General features: G+C 47.7%; 1 protein-coding gene across 1 annotated transcript; it reads left to right on the top strand.

Annotated features, from left to right (window-relative positions):
• The first annotated feature begins 3,540 nt into the window (after positions 1-3,540).
• On the top strand, positions 3,541-14,626 carry LOC146178266 (uncharacterized). Its single transcript, XM_084578073.1, has 2 exons — positions 3,541-3,991; positions 12,206-14,626. The coding sequence occupies exons 1-2, from the start codon at positions 3,698-3,700 to the stop codon at positions 14,285-14,287; spliced, it is 2,376 nt and encodes a 791-aa protein (XP_084434199.1). The 5' UTR covers positions 3,541-3,697; the 3' UTR covers positions 14,288-14,626.
• The last annotated feature ends 8,901 nt before the right edge of the window (positions 14,627-23,527 follow it).

Here is a 23,527-nt window from a genome sequence, read left to right as displayed (position 1 = left end):
ATCGGAACTGTTGGTTGTCAGGGCCAAGCTGCGCGTAAGAAATGAAAACCAGCCCCCCCCCCCCCCCCCCCCCCCCGATCGCCCTGAATGTATGTGTGAGAGGCCAGCCGGTCAGGGAGGTTCAAACCATGCGCATACTGGGCATGTACATACAGAACAATCGCAAAAACACCCAAAGGATCAACAGACTCACTGGCACGGTGAATCAGACTGTACGAATTATCAGACGAATCGCGAGTAAAAGAAAAGGAATGAAAGAAAAAGACCTCTGTCGATTAGTCCAGGCTTTCGTACTGAGCAAAATTATCTACTCCCTCCCGTACCTGCAACTGCAATTCGCGGAGAGAATGAAGGTCGAGTGCCTAACCCGACAGGACTACAAGGCTGCCCTTGGGCTCCCGCACAGCATGTCTACGGAAAGGTTGCTTGCCCTTGGGGTTCACAACACGCTATCGGAGCTGTGCGAGGCACACCTTGTCACCCAGCTCGGACGACTCACTTGCACGAACGCGGGAAGGTCCATCCTGTACAGACTACACATGTGAGAACAACTTCCAGAGAAGGACGCGAAAACACAGTTACCTACACACATTAGGACAGCTCTATTCATTAAACCCTTGCCCAAGAATATGCACGCCGCGCACCACTAAGGCCGACGCGTAGCGAGGGCTCGCGCCCTACATGCCAAGTACGGCCGACACTTCAATGCAGCATGCGTGGACGCGGCGGAATATCGGCATACCCAGAGACAAGCGTTCGCACTGGCCGCTGTGAATGGGAACTGTTCCCCGTTGGCGGCCGCATCAATTGCAACCACCTCCTCCGAGACGGTGGAGGGAGCGGCCATAGCCTTAGCTATTGCAAACACGTCCGCCGATATTATATTCAGTGATTCTAAAACCGCCATTCGCAATTTCGCGAGGGGCCGCATCACGTCTACCGCCCTCCGCATCCTCCAAAGCACCCCTGCTCCGGTTAAGGAAATTTAACTAATCTGGATCCCGGCCCACTCGTCTAATCAGGGGAACGAGGCGGCTCACGCGCAAGCCCGAGGTTTCGTCGACCGGGCAGTGAGCGCGCCCTCCGTCCCGAATTTCACGAGGGACGAGTTAATTCCTTTTCATGACATTACCCATCACTTCAGGCTGGAAAGGCACACATATCCCCCCCCCCCCCCCCCACACACACACACAATTTTTTAACAAAAGCGCAGGAAGTTACCTGGCGTCGACTACAAACACGCTCTCTCCTAAATCCGGCGGTGCTTGCCCTGATGTACCCAGGCCAGTGCAACCCAAACTGCAGTAAATGCGGCGAAAGAGCGACATACGATTACATTCTCTGGAACTGCGCAAATGATCCACCTGCGGTGGAATTAATGCAGCTCCCTTCTCCCGAGCAGTGGGAAGCCGTGCGTGGTCAGCTCGGACCCGAAGATTCAACTACGGGCCATCGAGCGGGCTAATAAGGTCGCCGCCAGCCATGGACTAGCGGCCATCTAGTACGTCTCTCCTTAGACCTGCTTGAGCGACGAAATAAATGTTTTGCAATCTAATCCAATCTCTCTAATTTCTCTCCTGTCCGCACGAGGCAGCGGATGTAGCTAGTACCAGTATTACACGGACATCTTCGAATGATATTTGAGTCGACTGGCATTCGAGATTTCGAATGACATTCGGACTAAACGGGATCCCGCGGTGCTACACGAGTTTCCAAACCATTCGAAAGCTTCAGCTTTCACTCGCGGTGATGCAATGGCGCTGCTGTATCGAGTTTCGCTTTTGTACGTTCGCTTCTTTTCAGTTCGTAAAAAGTACAACGGCTCAATGATCGACAGTGTTTCCTATGGTCACGCTAGACCGACAGCAACACAAGCACGACCAACAGCCGCATATTATTGTACTGCGACATGTTTTTCGGGCAACCGACACGGATGGCAGCCCTTCATGTCCTCGGCAGATCTAGGTGGCTTCACGAAAACTTTAGGTTGGCGAGGCGACGGCCTGACGGCAGCGCTTGTATCTACGTTATACGTTATAAATGCAAGCGAAATGAGCTGCTATATTTCACACTTGGATACTCAACCATGCGATAAACTCATGTGAAATGATTGCATTTCATTCGACGGCAACTCTCTTTCCCTTGATAGCCTATATGATTCAGAGCCAATGCACAAGTTTAATGAATTCATAAGTTTTAATGAATGCAAATGACCATCGAGTGTAGTTTTGGCAATAGTGTTCTGAAATGGACTATTGTTTACACGGCAGGACGCGCATACGATAAACTGAAGGCGTCGATGTGACCCTGACTGCCGGGCAAGCGGCCAGAAAAGTCGGAAACGTCATAAGCTTGAAGATGAGGTAAGACCATTGCAGTCAGTGTGAATGGTCACTGCAGATACTTCTGGTTAAAGCGATATATTGGTCACGTTGGAGAAAGCAGGGAGAATCAGCGAGAAGCCTCAGTCGTACGCGACGTCACTAAACCGACTGTAAAGTGCTTTCAAGGTCGGCGATCGCATCAGCACTTCCTAGAGTTGTCTTACTGTGTAAACAAGCAACAGCACGAAGGGTCCGAAAGAGAAGATATTAATTTGTAACAGTGCCGTGCAACCTGCGCTTCATATGTCGTGTAAACAAGCGTACCGGAGCGCAATCGTCGCATCGGTGCATTCATTTGCAACGCAGTTTTGCGCTCACGCGATAAACGCCAAGCTGTGTAATATTATCTTCAAGCGCTCATTTAGCCAGTACACGATCGCTATTCGGGAAAGAGGCAGCAGAATAAAGCAAACAGCAGATATCGAAATCAACAACCGCAGAAGCGAAGCAGTCGCGATACCTCGCAGCCCGGCTGTGGGCGGAGCAAAGCGATGGTGACTTGCTATTGGTCGGCGCTTGCTAGGTTCGCGTTTCGAAGGCATTCAAAAATCTTCAATGTCTTCGCGTAGCTCATTCGATCCGAATGACATTTCAGTCGAATGCCTTCGAAACACGCCGTGGAGCAGCACGCGTTCGGCATTCGAGTCGAATGACATTCGGTTCGAAGGCACTCGAAACGCCCGTATAGCAGGGTGCATTTTCTTTTCCTTCTTCCTACAATCGCAGCAACAAAAACGGCGCCAAGCATCTTTCAATATCCTTTTTTTATTTCTTTTGCATTGCTGGTGGGAGGGGGGGGGGAATAAAAGTTACGGAGTTGTCTTTGGTTGTTCGTGTAAACTAGGTTTAAAATCTCAGGCTCTGCCAGCGCCTCTCTGCGAGCGCCAGGCGAAAACGAAAGCAAACTTTCGTTGAGAAACGGGTCTACTACTTAATATCATGAAACCTCTTCAATTAGGCATTGTCAACAGGGGTATGAAAATTAGATCGGAGCACAAAATCACCTAGCAAGCGTTATGGCAGAGCGACTTGCTTGGCTTGTCTGTTAAAAAGCAGCATCTTGATATTTCTTTGCAGAAGTTCATGCATCTGCATTGTCATCGTTATCACGAGAATTGTTATCACCATCATTAGCAGCCTCGCTGACGCTGCTAACGCGGTAACGGTCGTTCTCGGTGTCGGGTGTAGTACTAGTTTTTTCCTCGACTTGGTGACCTGCGTGCTGCCGTGTGCGAACGCCCTTTCGTACGCAACTTTTTGGAGAAAGAAAGCTTAGTGAGTGTGCACTTCAGCGTCACAATTCAAGGAACGACATGGTGAATCCTGCGCGGGTGATGATACAGCGAGTGGGTGATGGGTACCTCGGCGTAAACAGGCGACCGACGCGCTTCGCAGAGGAATTGCTGCATCCGCACGTCTGCTGCCTTTGTCACGTGATTCCGAATACAACGGTGCTGCTGCCCTGCTCGCATGCGTTGTGCGAATCCTGTCTGGCCGGCAGCCTCCGCTTAAAGGGCAGGGGAGCGTGCCCATTGGACGGTGAATCGTTCATCCAAGACGAATGCCAGAACGTGCAGCTACCGGTGAAGAAAGCGCACAATCTGAAGGTGAGTGGACGTTTACTTCTCTTGTGATAAAAGCCTCATAGAAGTTACTTCATGCAAGGCACAACACTACTTGCCATTTTACTATAGGTATGTACACATACAGCTGATCGAATGCAACGTTGTGCTGCTGAAGAGCGGTGAAAATTAAGCACGTAGTAGGTCATAAGACGCAAATAACAGCCTCCTACCCAGCGGTTGTGGCGTTGCCGTCGAAATTCAAATGCGAATGGACAGTTCTGAGTGCAGCGGATATTTCAAATGCGCATACCTTGGCATGGGCGTAGGCTCGGTCTCCGTGAGCTCCGAGCTTTCATACTACAGAACGATGTAGTCGGAGAATCCCTGACTACTGTAGCACTTGCTCGTTTTCTGAGATTCGCCGTAACGAAATGCTGGAAAGCGGTAGTTCACCTGCGTATAGCTCTGTGGAAGGATGGTAAATTATTTTTTTTTTTTTGTAGGACCATCGTAGGATATTAACGTGAAGTTGTTTTTGTTGCCAGTAGTGACGAACGCAAATGCTATTATTGTATGCTTGAGCCGCTAGAGAACACGACACGCTTGCGCCTCGCTGGTAGCGTTTATTAGCGGTGTGTCCGGTATTGCTTCTGAACGCTGCGCGCAAGCTTGGACACCCGTGCTCGTGCATGAACAAGGAGCGTTCCAAAATACGACGCGTTGAACTTGTAGCCTATTACCTGCAGGAGGGCGGCAGGTGTTGAAGGATGGCTGTTCCTGGTCCTACGGGGCTGGGACTGGTAGGTTGTTGTGGCTGTAGGAAGAAGGAAAAGGAAGTGCACGGGCTGCTACTGGCTCTGTAGCTGAGCCACCTCCGCTTCCTCGTGCGGACAGAAGAGAGCAGAAATAAATCACCATGTTGTTGTTGTGGCTGTAGGAAGAAGGGAAAGAATAAATGCACGGGCCTGGTGCTGGCTCTTAGCTGAGCCACCTCCGCTGATTTATTTATTTATTTATTTATTTATTTATTTATTTATTTATTTATTTATAGGAAGGGAAAGGCGCGGCAACTGTCTCACTTGATTTCTGTGGACACCGCAACCGCGCCGTAAGGGAAGGGAGGAAGATGGGAGTGAAAATGGATAGAGAGAAAGAGGAGCCGTAGTGGAGGGCTACGGAGTAATTTCGACCACCTGGGGATCTTTAACGTGCGCCGACATCCCTCGCGCGGACAGAAGATAGAATAGAGAAGAAAGAAAAAGAAGAGGGAGAGAAAGACGTGCGCCGCAACAACCGCCGTCGTCCACCAACAAAGCGGTGGCGGGTGCAATGACGGCCTACAACAGATAAAAAAGTCGGTGGCAGGCTAGCCCCCGCCGCAAGCGGCGTAGAACTACTTGTCCCAGCCCCATTAGGGGAGACCTGCCAGTTCAGGACAGAAGAGAAAATAAAGAAATAAAAAGAAGAGGGCGAGAAAGCCGCGTGCCGCAACAGCCGTCGTCCACCACCTTAGCGGTGGCGGGTGAATTGACGACCTACAGCAGATAAAAATCTGCAGGGGTGCACTTAGGTTTCGTTAGGTGTGTAAATGCGAAAATGTTGCGAGTTACGTGCCCAGTTCTCTGATGAGCTCGTTCAGCGTCTCGTTGCTTCTTCGACGTCTCCAACTTCACTTATACTTAATTCACTTAATTTAGTTCCTTTATCAGCGTGTTTTATGTATTTATTAATGCGTAAGCATTGTATGGCTATGTAGGCAGGTTTCGAACATGTGTGACCTTGTCGGAGCTGTAAAAAAGGAACTATTTGGTATATCGAAAAAAAGAATGGCACCATCGGATAGAGCGTCAGGAAAGATCTGCAAGTGACTAAACGGTTTATGTGGGTAATTAGGTAATTAATTTGAGCCAATCAAGTGTGTAATTGAGAGCCAGGATGGCCGCCAGCCAGCTTTGGTTTCGGTTCTCAGCTTCAGGTCATATGTCTCAGTGGAACGCGCTTTGTCATTCCTTTGAACGTATCAAAGTTCACCGGCGTCCTGTAATTGGTTTACAGGAAAGAAGTGTAGTATCTGTCCGTCGCGGAATCCCGCTGACATCTCGCTGGCAACACAAAAACGTTGAGGCTCACGCATTTCTCCAGTGCAAATTCTGCAGTGATCTCGGAAAATTTTCGTTTTGTTCAATGTCTTTTTATTCGGTTATTTTTATTTTATTTTGTATTCCCGTCTTAAAATTCTTGTTGATCTTTTAGTCAACTTTTTTATTGTTTTTTTTTTCCTTACTGGCTTTGCTGTCGTCTCCCTCGGCGTCCTTACGCTAGGAGTGTTACGGACGGGTTGTCAGCAAGTCTGCGTAGAGTAAATGTTTCTGCGCTCAGATAGGAAGCGGAGGGAATCATGTTCGAGGCATTTCTAAGGCGAAAGCCTTTAATGCCTCATGCAGTGTCCGGCGGCCTGTCCTGTCGCACCCTAGCTGAGCAACTCAGGACACGTGAGAAACCCTTGTCTAGAGCACGGTGTTAGTGGTCTAGAGTCATGCCAGCGCAGTTGCCATAGAGACCGCCACCGCTAGTTAGCGGTAGATAGTAATCGATAATGATAGTGGTAGTTAATGATAGTGACAGTGATTATGATAATGACAGAGATGACCATGACGTCATCACCTGGTGACGTCAGACCGGATGTGACGTCACAGTCACATCCGGTCGTGATGTCATCAGACGATTCACGCATATTTTTTTTCTTTATTACCGTCTTGGCAGCACAAACAAACACAAAATGCATTTGCATGACAATAAAAGCAACGATCACTTCCTGGCTACTGCACGATGATAGAATGGATTAAATGATTTTAGTTTGTCGAGGACTCGCAGCCACTCAGGTTGAGGATCTTGCTACGCGAACACTTCCTGTGTGTAGGTGATGCTTTCAATGCAATACTGATAAGCAGGATGCACAATAATAAGCTCATGTCTTGCATACATTCGCCAAACACTGTGCATGCAGAGCAACATTAACAGGTCGTAAGGCACTTCACCTGGTTCGGCGCATGCGAGGAAACGTATTCCAAAAGGCGTCAAAGATAACTCTGTATTCAGGGTGCGTTTCAAGACATCCCAAAGAAAAACAGCATCGTGACAGCCTAGAAAGATATGTTCAACATGCGAAGCTGACATAAGCTGACCCCGTCGGCGTCCGATTCAGGCGTCCGTGCGGCGCCTTCATTTGGCGCTTCCTCGAATACCGCACCACGCATCCAAGAGCCATCACATCACTAGGATGTTGCAATTAAGGTTTGCCTTGGAGGAGAAAGAAGGTTGTGAAGGTTAGCGAAGGTTGGCTGTTCCTGGCCCTACGGGGTTGGGACGGTAGGTCAACGCCGCTTGCGGGGGGCTAGCCAGCCACCAAATTTTTATCTGTTGTAGGCCGTCATTGCACCCGCCACCACTTAGGTGGACGACGGCTGTTGCGGCGCGCGTCTTTCTCTCCCTCTTCCTTTTCTTTTTTAAGGCGATATCCACAGAAAACAAGTGAGACAGTTACCGAGCCTTTCCCTTCCTATAAATAAATCACCCTCTAATGGCTCATGCTGTCGAACAAAGTACGTCCCGCTTTTGAGGCGTTCTGATTGGCCGAGGCGGGATGCATCCCTACCATCTTGCCATCTGCAATGCCACACTTGAACGCGCGCTCTGTGAAAGTTGTCCATTAGTGGTGCGGGCGGAGTCTGACTTTGGACTCCATCTTACCTTATGTTCCTGGCCCTACGGGGCTGGGACTGGCAGGTCAACGCCGCTTGCATAGGGGGCTAGCCTGTCATCGAATTTTGCGGCGACTATCGCGTGGCATTTCTTGGCGCGTGTTCAAATGTGGAATTGCAGATGGCAGGAACGCTATACAAGAAGAAACCTCAGGCTTTCTCCTTTCACTACTTTAGTCGCTAAAATCCCTCGTAATTTGTTCTCTACTTTCTTCTGTCCGTACGAAGCATCGGAGGTGGCTCAGCTACAGAACAAGTAGCAGGCCCGTGCATTTTTTTTGCTTCTTCCTACAGCCACAACAACAACAAGGCTCGCCTTAATAAAGTTTGTCACCACCACCACCACACAGCACACAGAAGCAGACGCAGTACAGCAGGCATCAGCGGCGTTTCAAATTGGTTTGCAGGAAAGAAATGGCGCAGTATTTGTCAAAATCTCCGCGGACGTGTCAACCGAGCCGTAAGTAAAATGAGGAAGGTGGGAGTGAAAAAAATATGGCACTGCAAAATCTGCATTGGAGTAATGCGAAAGCACGGATGCTGCTGTTGGTTGCTTCTGGTTGCTTCTAGTTGCGTAATTCACTGCGTTTACCAATTTTAGTCTTTGGTACATTAAATTTGCGCGCCAATCCCTTCCTATGCCCTTTTCGGCTCTAATTCCGGTTGCTTGACGTCACATCCACTTCTTGTTTACCCATTTTAGTCTTTGCTATTTTTAATTTCCGGAGTCCACTACGGCGTCTCTCATAGCCTGTCTCTCTTTGGGACGTTAAACCCCACAAACCAAACCAAACCAAATTGCGAGCCGATCCCTTCCTATGCCCTTTTTTGGTTCTACTTCCGGTAGCGTGACGTCACATCCTTGACGTCTCCACTTGGGCAGCCCTTTCTTTCCGCTTTCACTTCAACCTTCCTCCCTTCCCTTACGGCACGGTTCAGGTGTTCTCAGGACAAGTGTGACAGATACTGTGCCTTTCCTTCCATGTGAACCAGTTATTCTAATTAATTATATAAATACCTTATTGGCTTATTATTTTCCGACACAACATTATCTCACCCTCTATCGATCGACACCACTCATCAACCTCTACCACGTCCGAATTGTTGCGGACACGATTTTGCGGACACGTTCTGCGGACAAGGTCTGCGGACACGGTATACGGAAACGGTCTGCGGACGCGATATGTGGACACGGTGTGCGGACACGTTCCGCGGACAGAAATCTGTGCAACATAGCGAAGTAAAGCTTTCGCATTAAAAAGAGAAAGAGGTGCCGTAGCGAAGGGCTTCGGACCACATAATAGATACCCCGCCGGGGTGGCGCAGTGGTTACGACGCTCGACTACTGTTCCCAAGGACGCGGGATCGAATCCCGGCCTCGGCGGCAGCTTTTCGGTGGAGGCGAAAAGCAAGGCGTCCGTGTGCTGTGCGATGTCAGTGCACGTTAAAGAACCCCAGGTGGTCGAAATTTCCGGAGTCCTCCACTACGGCGTCTCTCATAGCCTGAGTTGCTTTGGGACGTTAAACCCCACAAACCAACCAACCAACCAACTTTTGCCTCATCGCAGTTTAGCGGTCCAAAGTGTCCGCTTAGAATTTCTTTTAGCAACTCGTGAGGACATGCCGTTCGTGTACACGGCACTCATGGGGCGAGGAATGCTTTCACATTAAAAATGTGGGTATGGGCCGAGCTTGTATATGCGAAGATAAGGTGCATTCGGTGACAGCTTTCTGTGGCTACGAGGTGGAGGCTACACAGCCGAAACGAACTAGTCCACTACGAAATATTACGAACTGACTATCGAACAATAAAAAAAGTAAATTCGGGATTATCAACATTATTATTTCATCAAGAATATATTGCGATATAATCATTACAGATTAAGACACCGTGTGAATTCCTATCATCAACTCTTCGACCTCGAGTGGTCTGGTTGGTGGACACACCGGAACCGGATTACACTACCGCTTCCTTTTCCGGCGTTTCCACCAATCAGATGACTCGAGATCGGATAGCGATACTTTCAATACAGTGCCTAGAATATACTAGGCGCTATACTTTCAATAACGACGCCTACTCGGAATACGGTCCCTGGTGTCAGCAACCTCGTAAAGCGTAGGCGTGTATATTAGGCGGCGGGCCGCGTCTGCCACGTTCGTCCGCCGGTTCCTGTGCGCGTTCGCAGTGCGCTTGTTTTGACCAAGACCGACTGAAATACAGACCTGCACAGATAGCACCGCTCCAGCGCGCACCTTCTAGTTCATCACCTTCGCCGCTAGGGAAAGAACACTACGGGCAGCCTGGCGCTACTGTAAACCTGCTGATAAGAAGGATCTATTAGTTCTGTCATTTTTCTTCGCCGTTATAGTTTAATTATCTGTCCACGCTGTAATGCACAAGCACCTGTTCTGAGCATGCCCAGTGGGTAACTGCAGTGCCGTCGCACAAAGCGAAATGCGGTATGTCCACTGAAACATTATAAAAATAAACACTGTTCGCCAAAATACAAAAAGGCAAAATTTTTGAAGTATAACTCGGACAAAGTTTTTTTTTTTTTCAAAATTTGGTTACGGTTTGTTTAATATTTTTTAATAATTTAATGATGATGATAATGTCAGACGAACAGGTAAACCGAGCGCTTTCAACGGCGAAAAAGGTAACGAAAGTTGGCGCACGCGGTCCCATAGGACCCCGTTTTCTGTGCAGGTCTCTACTTCAGTCGGTCTTGGTTTTGACTATGCGGAGTCTGTAGAAAGTTTAGAGCCCAGGGCTTCTACTAATAAAGGGTGTAGTGGCGCACCTCTAGCATTCGTGGAAGTCCTTCCCGTGGAGTGAATAATAATAATAATAATAATAATAATAATAATAATAATAATAATAATAATAATAATAATAATAATAATAATTGGTTCACTGGAAAGGAAAGGCGCAGTATCTGTCACACTTGCTCTGTGGACACCTGAACCGCGCTGTAAGGAAAGGGAGGAAGGTGGGAGTGAAAGCGGAAAGAGAGAAAGGGGGTCTAGTGGAAGGCTCCGGAGTAACTTCTATCACCTGGGAATATTTAACGTGCACTGACATCGCACATCACATGTTACTGAAAGTCTATGTGAACATAAGTTCGTTAACAACCAACGCTGCATATGATATGCAGCCTCTTAAAAAATTTAGAGCACAGGGGGCTTCTTTCTGAGCCACACCGTGCAGCTCGTAATGGGGCATTCCCAGTGCTCCAAATCTCTTGAAGGTAAGGTGTTTTGCTGAGCTTTCATGGAGGCGAAACGAAGTGGCGTCCGTTTGGTTTGGTTTGGTTTTGTGGGGTTTAACGTCCCAAAGCGACTTAGGCTATGAGAGACGCCGTAGTGGAGGACTCCGGAAATTTCGACCACCTGGGGTTCTTTAACGTGCGATGTCAGTGCACGTTAAAGAACCCCAGGTGGTCGAAATTTCCGGAGTCCTCCACTACGGCGTCTCTCATAGCCTAAGTCGCTTTGGGACGTTAAACCCCACAAAACCAAACCAAACCAAACGGACGCCACTTCGTTTCGCCTCCATGAAAGCTCAGCAAAACACCTTACCTTCAAGAGATTTGGAGCACTGGGAATGCCCCATTACGAGCTGCACGGTGTGGCTCAGAAAGAAGCCCCCTGTGCTCTAAATTTTTTAAGAGGCTGCATATCATATGCAGCGTTGGTTGTTAACGAACTTATGTTCACATAGACTTTCAGTAACATAAAGGAACATTTCCGCGTAATTCTCAGCTGCAGAAACTATTGCTTCCACGTAAACGCAGAACAGAAGCTGAAACTGCAACTGAGTCCACAAATGCCTGCACTACGGTACGCGGAACCAGTGCAAAAAAAAAAGCTCCGCCTCCGTAATAACCTTCTCTGCATAGCCTAACGGAAAAACAGCGCTAGCAGACGGACAGGAAAAAGGAGGACATAACTTTCAAAGAAAACTGTCCCTGAGCATAAGTTGATTCCATGGAAAAGGAAACGGAGCGTGGACCGGCCGTGGGTTGGCCGGGTGGTCGAGACAAGGAAGTTTGTGGATGCGAAGTGGCCGCAGCCGGCAAATAACAAGGTCGTTTAATTGGAGGCCAGTGTCCTACAGTGGGCTTGCTGCTGCTGTACAGTTACTCGTGCTTTTTGGCTAACTCCCACCGCTACCTTGTAATGGTTAAGTTTAGAAGACCTTGGTAAGGTATTTGTTTTCAAAACACGCACCAACGATCGGTTTTCGATCCACCTATCTGTCCGCGCCGTAAAAATGGTTAAGCTAACTTCCCTAATACCGAAGATATCAGTGATGACATGATGCTTCCCTATCTCCCATTCACATGAATACACGCTGATGTACAAAAAAAAATTAATTAAAGGTAGTGACTGCGCCTCCGCGCTCTGCGTTGTACTGGGTGCGAGTTACTTGTAATCTGTTCACGAGTCGAATGCCATGATTGTTCTGACACTGGTTGTTCACCATTTCGTTTAGGCTCACTGCTGGAACCACAAGCACGGCTGCAAGTTCGTGGGTAAGCTGCCGCATCTGCTGAAGCACTACGAGCAATACTGCTCCTACCACCATGTGACCTGTCCAGGCTGCGGCGACAGCGTCCACCAGAAAGACCTACCCAGGCACTACAGGGCTGGGTGCAATCGTCATGCTGCGGTCTCAGCAGCAACCATGAAGCTTTTGGAGCAAGGCGACGCGGCCCATTTCGAGCCGCTTGCAAAGGATCCTTTCGGTGGACAGCTACTGGCTCTTCAGTGCCAGATGAGAGAGCTCATGAAGACGGCGCAGAACCTCGGTATGCAGCTCCAGGAAGTATCCTGCGCTCTTCGAGTGAACAACCTGAAGATGCGAGACGACCTGGCGACCACTGAGGAGCAAATGTCTGTCCCGGGTCAATTTGATGAGGCGACATCTATGGAGGAAATATCTGTTCTGGATCAAGTTGATGTGGCGACATCTATGTTGAAAATATCTGTTCCGCAACAAAGTGACGAAATGGCATCGATGGAGGAAATATCTGTTCCGGGCCAGTGTGATGAGCCTGAGAAACGGGAGCTTAGTAGTCCTCAGCCCCCAGATACCTCTGTAAACGTGAGCACTGCTGCGGCGGAGGTCGCGATGCCAGCAGATGAATGTGATGAGGGGCCTATGAAGGGAATTTCTATTCCAGTTCAAGATGATAAGCCCATGGAACAGGAGGTTACTTATAGTCCTCAGCCCCTAGATACCTCTGTAAACGAGAGCGCTGCTGCGGCGGAGGTCTTGATGCCAGCAGATGAAGGTGATGAGGAGCCGTCTATGAAGGAAATGTCTGTCCCGGGTCAAGATGATAAGCCCATGGAACAGGAGGTTACTAATAGTTATCAGCCCCTAGATACCTCTGTAAACGAGAGCGCTGCTGCGGCGGAGGTCTTGATGCCAGCAGATGAAGGTGATGAGGGGCCATCTATGAAGGAAATGTCTGTCCCGGGTCAAGATAAGTCCATCGAACATGAGGTTAGCAGTAGTCCTCAGCCACCAGATGCCTCTGCAAAAGAGGATGGCGCTACGACGGAGGCCACGACTCCAACAGAGGCTGGAAGCCCTAAAGAAACGATTACCTTGGAAGAAGAAACTGTGACACCAGGAGGTATCGAAACCTCAGATGTCTTGGAAGAGACTTGGGAGGCTGGAAGCCTTGAAGAAGCAGCTACCCTGAAGCAAGAAATGGAGACACAAGGAGGTTTCAAGACCTCAGAAGATATGAAATCCCTGGAAGAGACCAGAACCCCGGAAGATGTGAGGAATTATGGAGACATCCATACGCTCCCAGAGACCGATGCCCCGGAAGATAGCGCGGACTCGTGCGGTACCAAGACTAAGGCCAATACGGAGGATCCGGATGATACCGGAACCGTAAGCGAGACCGGGACGCCTGGACAGAAAGAGAATTCGAAAGAAGCTCTGGTAGACGTAACGCATATGCCTTGGAACATGGAAAAAAAGCACATTCTTCGCAAATTGGAAGTCTTGGCCAGCGAAACTGTGCGCTACATGGAGGACTTGCGCTCGGGTATCCCTCGTCCCGCGTCTTCGGTTGCTTGCTGCTGCGAGCTCATCCCGTTTGGATTCAACAAGACCATCGACGACAGGCTGGGGCCGGTCCCACGGAAGTGGCCGTCGGCTGCGCAGACGTACCGCTTCAGATTTAGGGGCACTGACCAACTGTTCAAACCAGGTCAGTTTGACCTTAATGTGATTGCCGCCGGTACCCGTTGGCACCGGCGGGAAGTTTACTTTACCCTGGTTCTCGGCACGCTCGCCTCGGAGGGTACCTTGGAAGTGCTGATCAAATGGGGCGACACTGTGGGAGGCGTTTCACCACCAGAGATCTCACTGGTGGTGCTGCTGCATCCGTGCTCTGATCAAAACCACTGTCTGGAAAAGAAAAGCGCGTCGCCCTTAGAGCCGTTTCTTCCGGGAGAGTGGATGCGCTTCAGCGGCCCCCTTTCAGAGTTCAAGTCATGTGGTGAATTCTTCCAAGACGGTGTGCTCAATTTGGAGGTAGCTGTTTGGAATTAGTTTTCGTGCAGCTAACTGTGTTCAGGTTGGCCGTTAGCAGGCACGTACAACCTTTCAATTCTTTTTTTTTTTCAGTGACAACAAAAGCGGGTGTCCAAACTGCATTCAATATATTATTTTTTTTATCTGATTATTGCTCCTTTTAGTGGCAAATTTGTGACTGCAGAACTAGTCAGTTATTTTATGAGGATAAATGTTTCTCGGTGGTGGTGAATTCTCCTTACAAGTTTTTGGGAACTGATCACTCTGAATTACATCTGTAAGACGCACAATCCTATTCATACTTGTCTTCTTGTCTTGTATCAGCTTGGTTTTCTGAGTTAAATAAAATCTTCAACGCAAAGTTTATTTAGGGTGAGTCTGCCCTTTTCTTTGAGAATTACTGATCTATGATAGCCCTGATCGTCATTTGATGTCCTGGAAAGCCTTGCGCTGCAGTTTTATGTTCGGAGCACGCCGTCAAGTTTTGTTCGAAACCGCAGGAGGGCAGGGCTTCACTTTTCCAATATGCAATTTTGAAATCCCCACGAAAGCGCATTGTCTAGGAATATGCACTCAGCTTTGTAGAACGTTGCTATTACAGCCGCACCTGTTCATTATTTTGTAGTAGAAAAAATAGCTTGCACTCTTGAATTGGCCCAAGGATAGTTCAGTCTATACATTTTTTTTTTACCTGATGTATTGTTTGTTTTTGAATTTAAGGTACGACTAAGTTGTAGCATAAAGGTCAGTGTTTAACCGAGATTACTAATGGATGATAAGACCTCCAGTTCAGTGCAGTAGTCGTACTCGTTATAAGCTATTTAACGATATATGACGGTGCTGTAGGCATAAAGTTAAATTTTTGATCACAACTGATGAACTAAGACTTGAAATTAGTCCGCTGCAATTATACTTGACATAAGCTATTCAACGATGTAAGACGATAGTGTGGCAAAATGTCAATTTTTGAATACAATTATCAACCAAATAGTGATAAGCCCTACCGTATAGTGAAATTATATTCGACATATATGTTATCCGCCGATATATGACGGTGATGTAGCGTAAAGTTCGAGTTTTGAGCGTATAAGCCCAATCACTCGGGATTAACTTCGCATTTCGCTTCGGTTTGTTGCGATGACCTTCAGCTAACCTTCTGGCATTCACGGAAAGTTAGATAGCTACTTCGCCTTCCTTTCACGAAAGAAAAACCAGCTTACCAGAAGTATTAAAAATCGCGGAATAAAAAGGCGGTGCCAAAGGCGCCATCGCGTCTTCTCTTAAGGCTAAGTCTGCACATTTCTGCTCCTTAGGTGAATACCGCTAATGTACAGCTTTTACACATTTACCACCTACCGCGAGCCATCGCTCGTCTCGAGAACCTCAGGCGCACGTGTGCTACACAACGCCGAAGAAGAAGCTTCAGATCCCAGGCAACAAGTACCCTTGGCCATGGGTAAGTCACTGCTCGTGGTTCCTGTCCTATTCCGTGAGGTGTAACGAAGCGATAACTCTGTCAGTAGCGCGAAACAGTTTTAGTGGGACGCTAAGCTTCTCCGGTGAAGAGCTCGTATACCCCAAGGGAGCAGAGCAAGCAATACTATCCGACGCTATTTACCGCCTACAATTTTAATTCCGCGATAGAAACATTCAACTGCTGTGAATAATATCCAATATAATTAAGAATTCCTGTTCCTCACATCGCTGTCTGGTGCCCCTTAAGCTCCACGGCAGCGTTCACGGAAATCTGTCGCACGGGCTACCGAAAGTGGTATTAGGAAATCTTTCACATGGGGCACAGTGAAGTTCTTCACATACCTGTCCCCTGTGAGGTCACTAGTTCCCAAACGGGCACAATCTTTACCCCGACCTCCTTTCGGTGAAAGTCTCCGGCTATAGCCATGTAGCGAATGTCGGAGCGAATTTTTCGTTTAGCCACAATCTCCGTTGAACCATGAATTTAGTCATGGCGCCCTACGGTTAATCTGCCCTCTCGCGATTAAAATTAGATCATTATCGGTCAGACGGCGATTTCGGGTTATATTTACTCTCAGACCTCCGACTCGCCTGCTCTATGGCAGACTCTCAACTCATATGGTGCTCTGTGTAACACTGCCACAGCCGTCGGTCAGTCCTGTAGACTTCCAGCCTTGACGGGGAGCCGGTTCTCAGGCATCGCGTGATGTGCATCTTAAAATTAAGTATCCAAGACAAAGCCTAAACATTAATGTTGTAGTTCATAGCAGTATAGTGGCTGCATGACCACGCAACTCCCGTTATAACATCAGAAGGTGCCAGTCCAGGCCCGAGGTGGTCGATAAAAATGAGCGTGTACTCTCAGACCTACAATTTCTTCACCCTAACCTCGCACTGAATTCGCCAGAATCATAGAGTTGTCACTAGCCAAGTTCACAGACACAAAATCTTCCAGCCGATCTTGATTTCAACCAAAAGTGCTCGTGGCGCAGGCCTTGCAAATTTGTTGCACTCTTGCATAGCACAAGCTGAGCAAGGGTTGGTCGCTAAAGGTCCACGCAGGGCATGATTAAAGAATGTCAACCTGTTGGTACTGAAAGACGCTCTCCAATCACGCTTTGACGTTCTTTGAAAGTAAGCAAGTAAGCAGGGCTATGCAAGTGACCCAAATTAAACTACTGTCGGCGTCCCGAAATGGGAGCCATAAAGACGGACGATTGCGTGGCTTTTGTTTGAGAAGAAATTCATCCGATAATGGCCGAATGCTTCATGTGCACTTTTGTGCTGGCAGGTGCTATGCGCAGGCATCAGTCCGAAGTGGCTATTGTCGGACACCACGCAAACCACTTAAAAGCACCAGGTCGTTCGGTTACACGATTCTCGTCCCGATGCTGCTAGAGAGTTACACGTCACTCGCTTTACTTGGATTGGGGTGAAATGCATCCTGCCATCTTGCCTATCCTGAGGCCGCTCTATAGCTTCTAGTTTCTTCGGGGTAACATGAGAACAAGCCGAAGACGTAGATGTGAAGGAGGTGATTCCGCACGGTGGAATGGGAGATGCAGCTCCCCGTAAAACGCGATTTAAATGGAGACGTTTGTCATTTTAGTCAATTACGCCAGGCGGCAGAAAAGCGAAACCCGCGCGAGGCCGCTTTCTCACATTAAGATTTTGGCTCAAGTTTTCAGCATTTTTGTTCACCACCGAATAACAATCAGGTTAATGGACATCTCTATATAGGAGCTGATGAGCAGCTCCATAAGAAGTAGATTTTTTTTTTCCTTTTTTTCTCAGACGACGAATACGACGAGAAACCTGATGGTAAGTGTTTGATCTATCTCTTCACTTTCTAAGCTGCTCGTTAAAGAACTAAAACGTTAACATGCACTATATGCGAAATATGGACCAACACTGCGGTGTTTCCCCATGGTCCTTCGGTTTCTTCTTGTGCAGGAATATCTCTCCAAATAACTGATAACCCGGAACCATTGGCACATGCGGAAGGCAAAGTTACCACCGCGCCTTATTAATGACACATCTTCGGAGAGAACAGCATAGTCAGCGTGGCGTATACCGGCTCTACTTAACGTCATTGTTTTATGGAGATTTACCGCAAGGCTGGGATGTTCATTAAAAAAAGCGAATTATTGCATAGCGTTTCATTTGGCAACCAACAGTGCTACTACAGAATCATCACAACCATTGCATTAATATTGTTCTGCCAGACCTACTAATACGCCGGTTAGTTAAACCGTTGAAGTTCAAAACGTTGCTCGCCAACGGGCCCGAACACAGTGTGGCAGCGGGCTGTTCTTCAGGTCATTGTCGTGCAAGGCTATTTCCCTCTCTTTTTCTCCCTAATATACCCGATGCTTCTTCCGGATCGGACGCGATATTTGGAGGTCCCACCATAGGCGCGTTGTTATTTATTTTATTTGATTTTAACTATCTTTATTCTGAATTGATTACACCACTTACTCAGGTCAATAGCAAGATGAAAAATTAAACAAAAATGTCCCCTATGCTTTGCTTGACCTCACTGACTGTTGGTTTCTTTCCTTCATGACTCTTGAAATAAAAACGGTGATATCAGGGAATAAGCGCAAATGCGACTTGTTTATTCACTCTTGCTGCATTGCGTTTGTTTGCGAGGCGCTGGCTGTGACAAAGTTTTGCAGACACCACGCAAAAGTACAATGTATTACATACTGCAAGGGTTTTGCTAGTGCATGCCATATTATTGGGCATTCTTGTAAAACGGGGAAAGTCACGGCCGTAGTATTTTTGCATAAAAAAGTATCGTGACCTTATTCGAACCTCCCGCTCCGCTCATGGATGCTGCTCTTGCCCATCGCGAGATGGGCAAAACAGTCTTGCCGTGAGGCTGTAATCAACTTCGGGTGAATTTACCAGCACCCGGTAGCGAAAACTTCAAAGAAACGTAAAAGCGCGAGCACGACGTGTAGACCGTTTTCGCGGCGAGGATGAAAATAGCCTCGAACCGGAACGCGCTGCGCGACTCCTCCTGTCTGGTATGTGGGGACGCGGGGATAGCAGCGGGGGCGGCAGGGCATTCTACGGAGAAAGGGCACATGTTGCAGTCTTTTGCACCCAGAGTGTCTTGAATAGCCGCAAAGCATCTAAGCCGATTAGCTGGTGTGAGCGATGTGCTTTCTTTCCGTGTTCTTTCTTCTTTCGCCCCTTCCTTTCCTTTCTTTCCCTGATCGTTTCATTTCCACCGGCCGCAGTTTAGCTGCTAAGAGCTGCCGCGGTTAGCACAATCTTTTTTTTTTTTACTCAGTTGTTTGCATCAACAAAAAAAATAACAACGAAAAGGAGATGATTAACAGAAGATAAAAGATTAACAGCGGTGGTATGCGCGTGTGTCGCTCTACACTGTTCCACTTGCAAAGCAGCTTCTGAATTTCATGCCCCAAACGAAAATGTTTCGCTTTGGCAGCCTTTCGTGCGAGTTCCGAACACTGTGTTTGTAAAGTAGGGAGCGGAAAAACTGAATACCCGTGCAACAACGGCAGACTTTGGGCAACAAGCGGATGATATTCCTTGCGGCAAATATATACGAGATGCCGCCAGGTAAAGAAGAACTATTTCGATTCAGTCACCTGAGGTTAATGCAAGTATGAAAGAACCTGTCCCACTTGAAGACAACGATATACTAATAAATTGGTTGTCAACTTATTTAGTGAAACAGCGCTACAATATATATATATATATATATATATATATATATATATATATATATATATTTGAAAACACGCATCTCGTAAGATTTTGCTGGCGATAATAAATAGGACAACGGTCATAGGAATAGCAGCGATTGCGTGCAGTAAGCAAACCTTGCGACGAAAAATGGACTATATAATTGTTGACAAAAGCAAATTTGGATGAGGTCATTATGGGACATAATTTAAGGTCACTATTCCATAGGTATCAATTGTCTATTTTATCTTGTATTTGGATGTCAGCATGACGGCAGCGTCAGACAAACGCAACTAACGCCCAGTCAGAGAAATTGCAGGATAGCAGCTCCCGCTGTTGACAAGTCATCGCCACTCACCGCACATAGCGGCAAACAGGTGGTTGAGTCATGTAGGCAATGCTGAAATCCGATTGCCTGGTAGTGGACGCTTGAACACCCTGCCTGATTGTCACCCAACAAAAGTAGCCAGGGTAGAGTAAATGGATCCGAAATGGATAATAGATACTTAAGAATAGAACCCCAGTGGAGGTGTCGGAACTTCCGCAGTAGCTGCTCAAGCAGTAAAGAGCATATGAATGATCGTTTGACCCAACAAATGTAGCGCGATTAGCATTGCTTCTAAACGTGACATGAAACGGCTACATTCGCTTTCTTTCTTTCCTCAAATTGTTACGGTAAGCCGTCTCTAGAAATCATTTAACAATAAAAAGTAGATCGAAAACTGCCCTCACTGCCAGTGGTTCGCCGCCGCCTCTCTGTGCCACATAAAAGTTACACACTAATTGTAATCAGGCTTGTAGCCTTCAGCCGACCTGTGCAGGAGTATACTTTTCTGTCATTTCTGACGGAAGGGTTCGCTGCTACTGAATTTCTTTTTCTTTCAGCTAGGTACTTTCAGAAAGCAAAAATTTGCATGCGAAAGCTCCAAAATGCCGATTTCCGCTACTTGTCGTCTGTTCCACGGATGGGACCCCACATACCAGCATGGCGGTTGTTCACAACTCGGCCGCTAGAGGGCGCCACATACACAAAATGGCAGCGCCCATGATAAAACGGTCTATATCCAGAGTCGTCGTTTCGCTGCGGCGCCCATAGATGGCACTACAGCAATTTTCCCTCCGTGCTCTGGTCTATAGAATACCAGTGAAATTTGATGCGTTCAACAAGGAATGACAAGGGGTGCGCGATATACCGTGTGCGATATATCGCTCAAGCTTACACATTTCTTCAGTGCAGATTCTGCAGTGCTCTGGGAACTTTTTTTGAACATTACTTGTACTATTGTCAACAAGTGTTTACACTTCGCTGTATTATTACGATTTTTGTTATTTTTATGTTTTGAGTTGTTGTTGCTGAAAACAGCTACCGAAGGGCCGTTTTGTGCGGCTGAGCGAGCGCGGCAACGGGCGTTGTTGGATGGTGCGGTTTCGTGCGCCTTTGTGACGCAGCTGTAGTATAGACGAGCACTCTGGTGGCAGGACATACGGAGCACAATGTTCCAACCCTTGTGCCTAGCAGAGGGAAGGTATGCTGAATAATGGTTTCCTTCTGCTTGTACTTAAGCTGGAGAAGAAGAAGGGACGGGCTCCGCAGGTAAGCGCATATAAGCCTAATGAGGGGCTCGATTCTCTGCTGCAAAAAGCCAGAGACTGAACTGATTTTTTATCGACAGCGGGACCGTAAGTATAACGAAACAACTCATATGCAGTGCTTTGTTAAGGGGGCGATTGTTACTCCACGCATGGCTTAGAATAGCTGCACGCAAATGTGCAGTGCTGCTTAGCGATGATTTTGTTTTCAGCCACGAGGAGAAGGCGACGTATCATTTCTTTAAACGTATGTGCGAGGTGAGTAGAGTGAGTAAGTGGATAACAGCCTTGTTTTATAAGGCACATTCGGTACAAGATGGCGCTCAGAACGCCATGGACCAGCACCTCTGTATTTACCTTTAACCAAAAGCCATGTAAAACAGTAACTGTTTAATTGCGCGAACTCAATTCTAAATGGTGTACCTTACGCGAATAAACACGATTTCACTTCTACTGAAAAGGAGTCAGATATGTACTTAGTAAGAGAGTGGATGAGCTAATCCTCATTCAGTTCCAGCCAAAGTCCCGTTGCAATACCCGAGAACGTCGCGTTAATGCCCACTGCATTGGTCTGGAGCGGTTGTGACGCTACTGTAACCAAGTGCAGATCCTCGTTGTCAGCGGAACTACTCGGGGTAACGACAAATAATTATATTGGCAGCTACCGTTCGGGTTACAAAGATGGCGCGCGACATGTGTTAAATGGATCCGAAGCTTCTTATAATTTCTACTTGGAATAACACATCGATGCACAATGCCGGTATTCAATGACCTCGTGGGCCAGAGAACAGAACATCTCGGGCTGTGCAAACCATCGCGCCAATATCAGGACAGTGTTGGCAATGCCAACCATACAACGCACTCCAATATTGGGCCAGTGATTTGTGCTTCCTAGGAGGCTCTCTTCCAGAAGAACGCTTTCGGAGGAAACACCACATAATTTGCAACAAAGCAGCCTGTATCCAACATTAACAATAATGATGGGCGCCAAGGCAAGCCACCTAAAAAGACGTGGTCCCAGCTGGACCAGCAGGAACGCAGCTGTGGGGTGCTTCTGGCGTGGTATGCAGGGCGTGTAAGGTGCATTCCGCAACAAGTGCTGCTTGCTGACTCACAGGGAGGCCAGCAGTGGAGCACCCAGTTGGGCTCTGCCTCTCGGTGCTGCAGCATTCGTCGGCCTCGCAGTCGTCGTGGCCATTCTGCTCTTGTCGTCGCCCGGTGCGTCTCCCTTTTTGTCTGGCTTCGTAAAATCTTGGTGTGCCATGACGCGGCCCAGTTGTGCTTGGAACGGGTGTGGTCGTAGAACAGGGCCTGAGATAGGCTATCACTTCTTTTTTGTTGGGGAGGGATAAGTGTCTGAAGTTGACGAAGCGCTTGTCATTCGTCTATGTGTCTCTTCTGTGTCTATGAAAGCTTTTGCACTTACTTCATCTACAATTACTTTGTCGTACTTAGTTAGCAAACGGAGCGTTAGTCGGTGGTGAATTGCCTGTGCATGGGGGCGAACAAAACGAAAAAAAAAAGGATTCACGAGGTGGCCATCCTGCAATCCTTAAAGGAGCATAGGCACTGTATTTTTGGGTTCAAATTTTATGTTTTATAATGACGTGTAATACATTACTGTGCACGGATAACCACGTGTTATTCGCCTACGACCGCTGAATAATTTATAACTGATTTTCTTCCTTCCCCAGTTTCGGTTTCAACAGCCGAGCGATGGCTGTGACGTCAAGTCTAGGTCACATGAGGGGTGGAAAAAATTGCGATATAATTGTTCCTCTATCGTTTGAATTCACTACAACGCTAAGGCGAGCCTACTTCATAAACAGGAATCACAACAAGTGAAGAGTCAGTAATTATATCACTGTATTTTATTCATGCCATGAATGGCCTGGACTTGATTGTGACGTCACGGCCATATCTCGGGTGCTGAAACCGAAACCAAAACTGGTGAGAAAAATAAATTCAATTACAGATTATTTAGTGGTCGTGGGCGAATGCCACGTGGTGTTTCATATACGAGCATGTCTTACGCATCATTAACGAGAAGAAAAACGCCATAAAAAATTGGTGTCTGTACTCGTTTAAACGCACTATTTTACAGGTATAATCAACAGGAGCAAATAAGGCCACATATTTACACTTCGTGTTGCAGGCAAGTCGAAGACGCGTGCGAAAGTCGCCGATTCATTCCCCGAAGATGGCGGCGAAGGCACCGAGCTGCCTCTGCCTACCGTAGTTGCAGAACTACCGGCGCCTTCTCCCTCACAGACGCCGGCGATAAGAGGTAAGACCGTAGGCAGGAAGTAATCGCCCTGGGACCGTATTATATGAGGAGCCGTTATTCATTTTCTATGTCATTTGGCGTGGCGTCAGTATGACGTCAGCATCAAACCGAAGCAGCGAGCGGCCAGTCACAGAAATCGCAAGGTAGCGTGTCCCGCCATCGACGATAGCCACATAGCCACATGT

This window comes from Amblyomma maculatum, chromosome 9 (assembly GCF_055883805.1).
Source record: "Amblyomma maculatum isolate TAMU_Amacu chromosome 9, ASM5588380v1, whole genome shotgun sequence".
Lineage (NCBI taxonomy): Eukaryota > Metazoa > Arthropoda > Arachnida > Ixodida > Ixodidae > Amblyomma > Amblyomma maculatum.
Note: the sequence above shows the minus strand (reverse complement) of the source record. Positions and strands in the feature narration are given on the sequence as shown.

What these genes read in the sequence shown, in the direction of transcription:
- LOC146178266 (XM_084578073.1), top strand. Translation starts at nt 3,698, where the DNA reads ATGGTGAATCCTGCGCGGGTGATGATACAGCGAGTGGGTGATGGGTAC. An exon ending in AGAAAGCGCACAATCTGAAG is followed by an intron (nt 3,992 to 12,205) that starts GTGAGTGGACGT and finishes CATTTCGTTTAG; the next exon opens with GCTCACTGCTGGAACCACAA.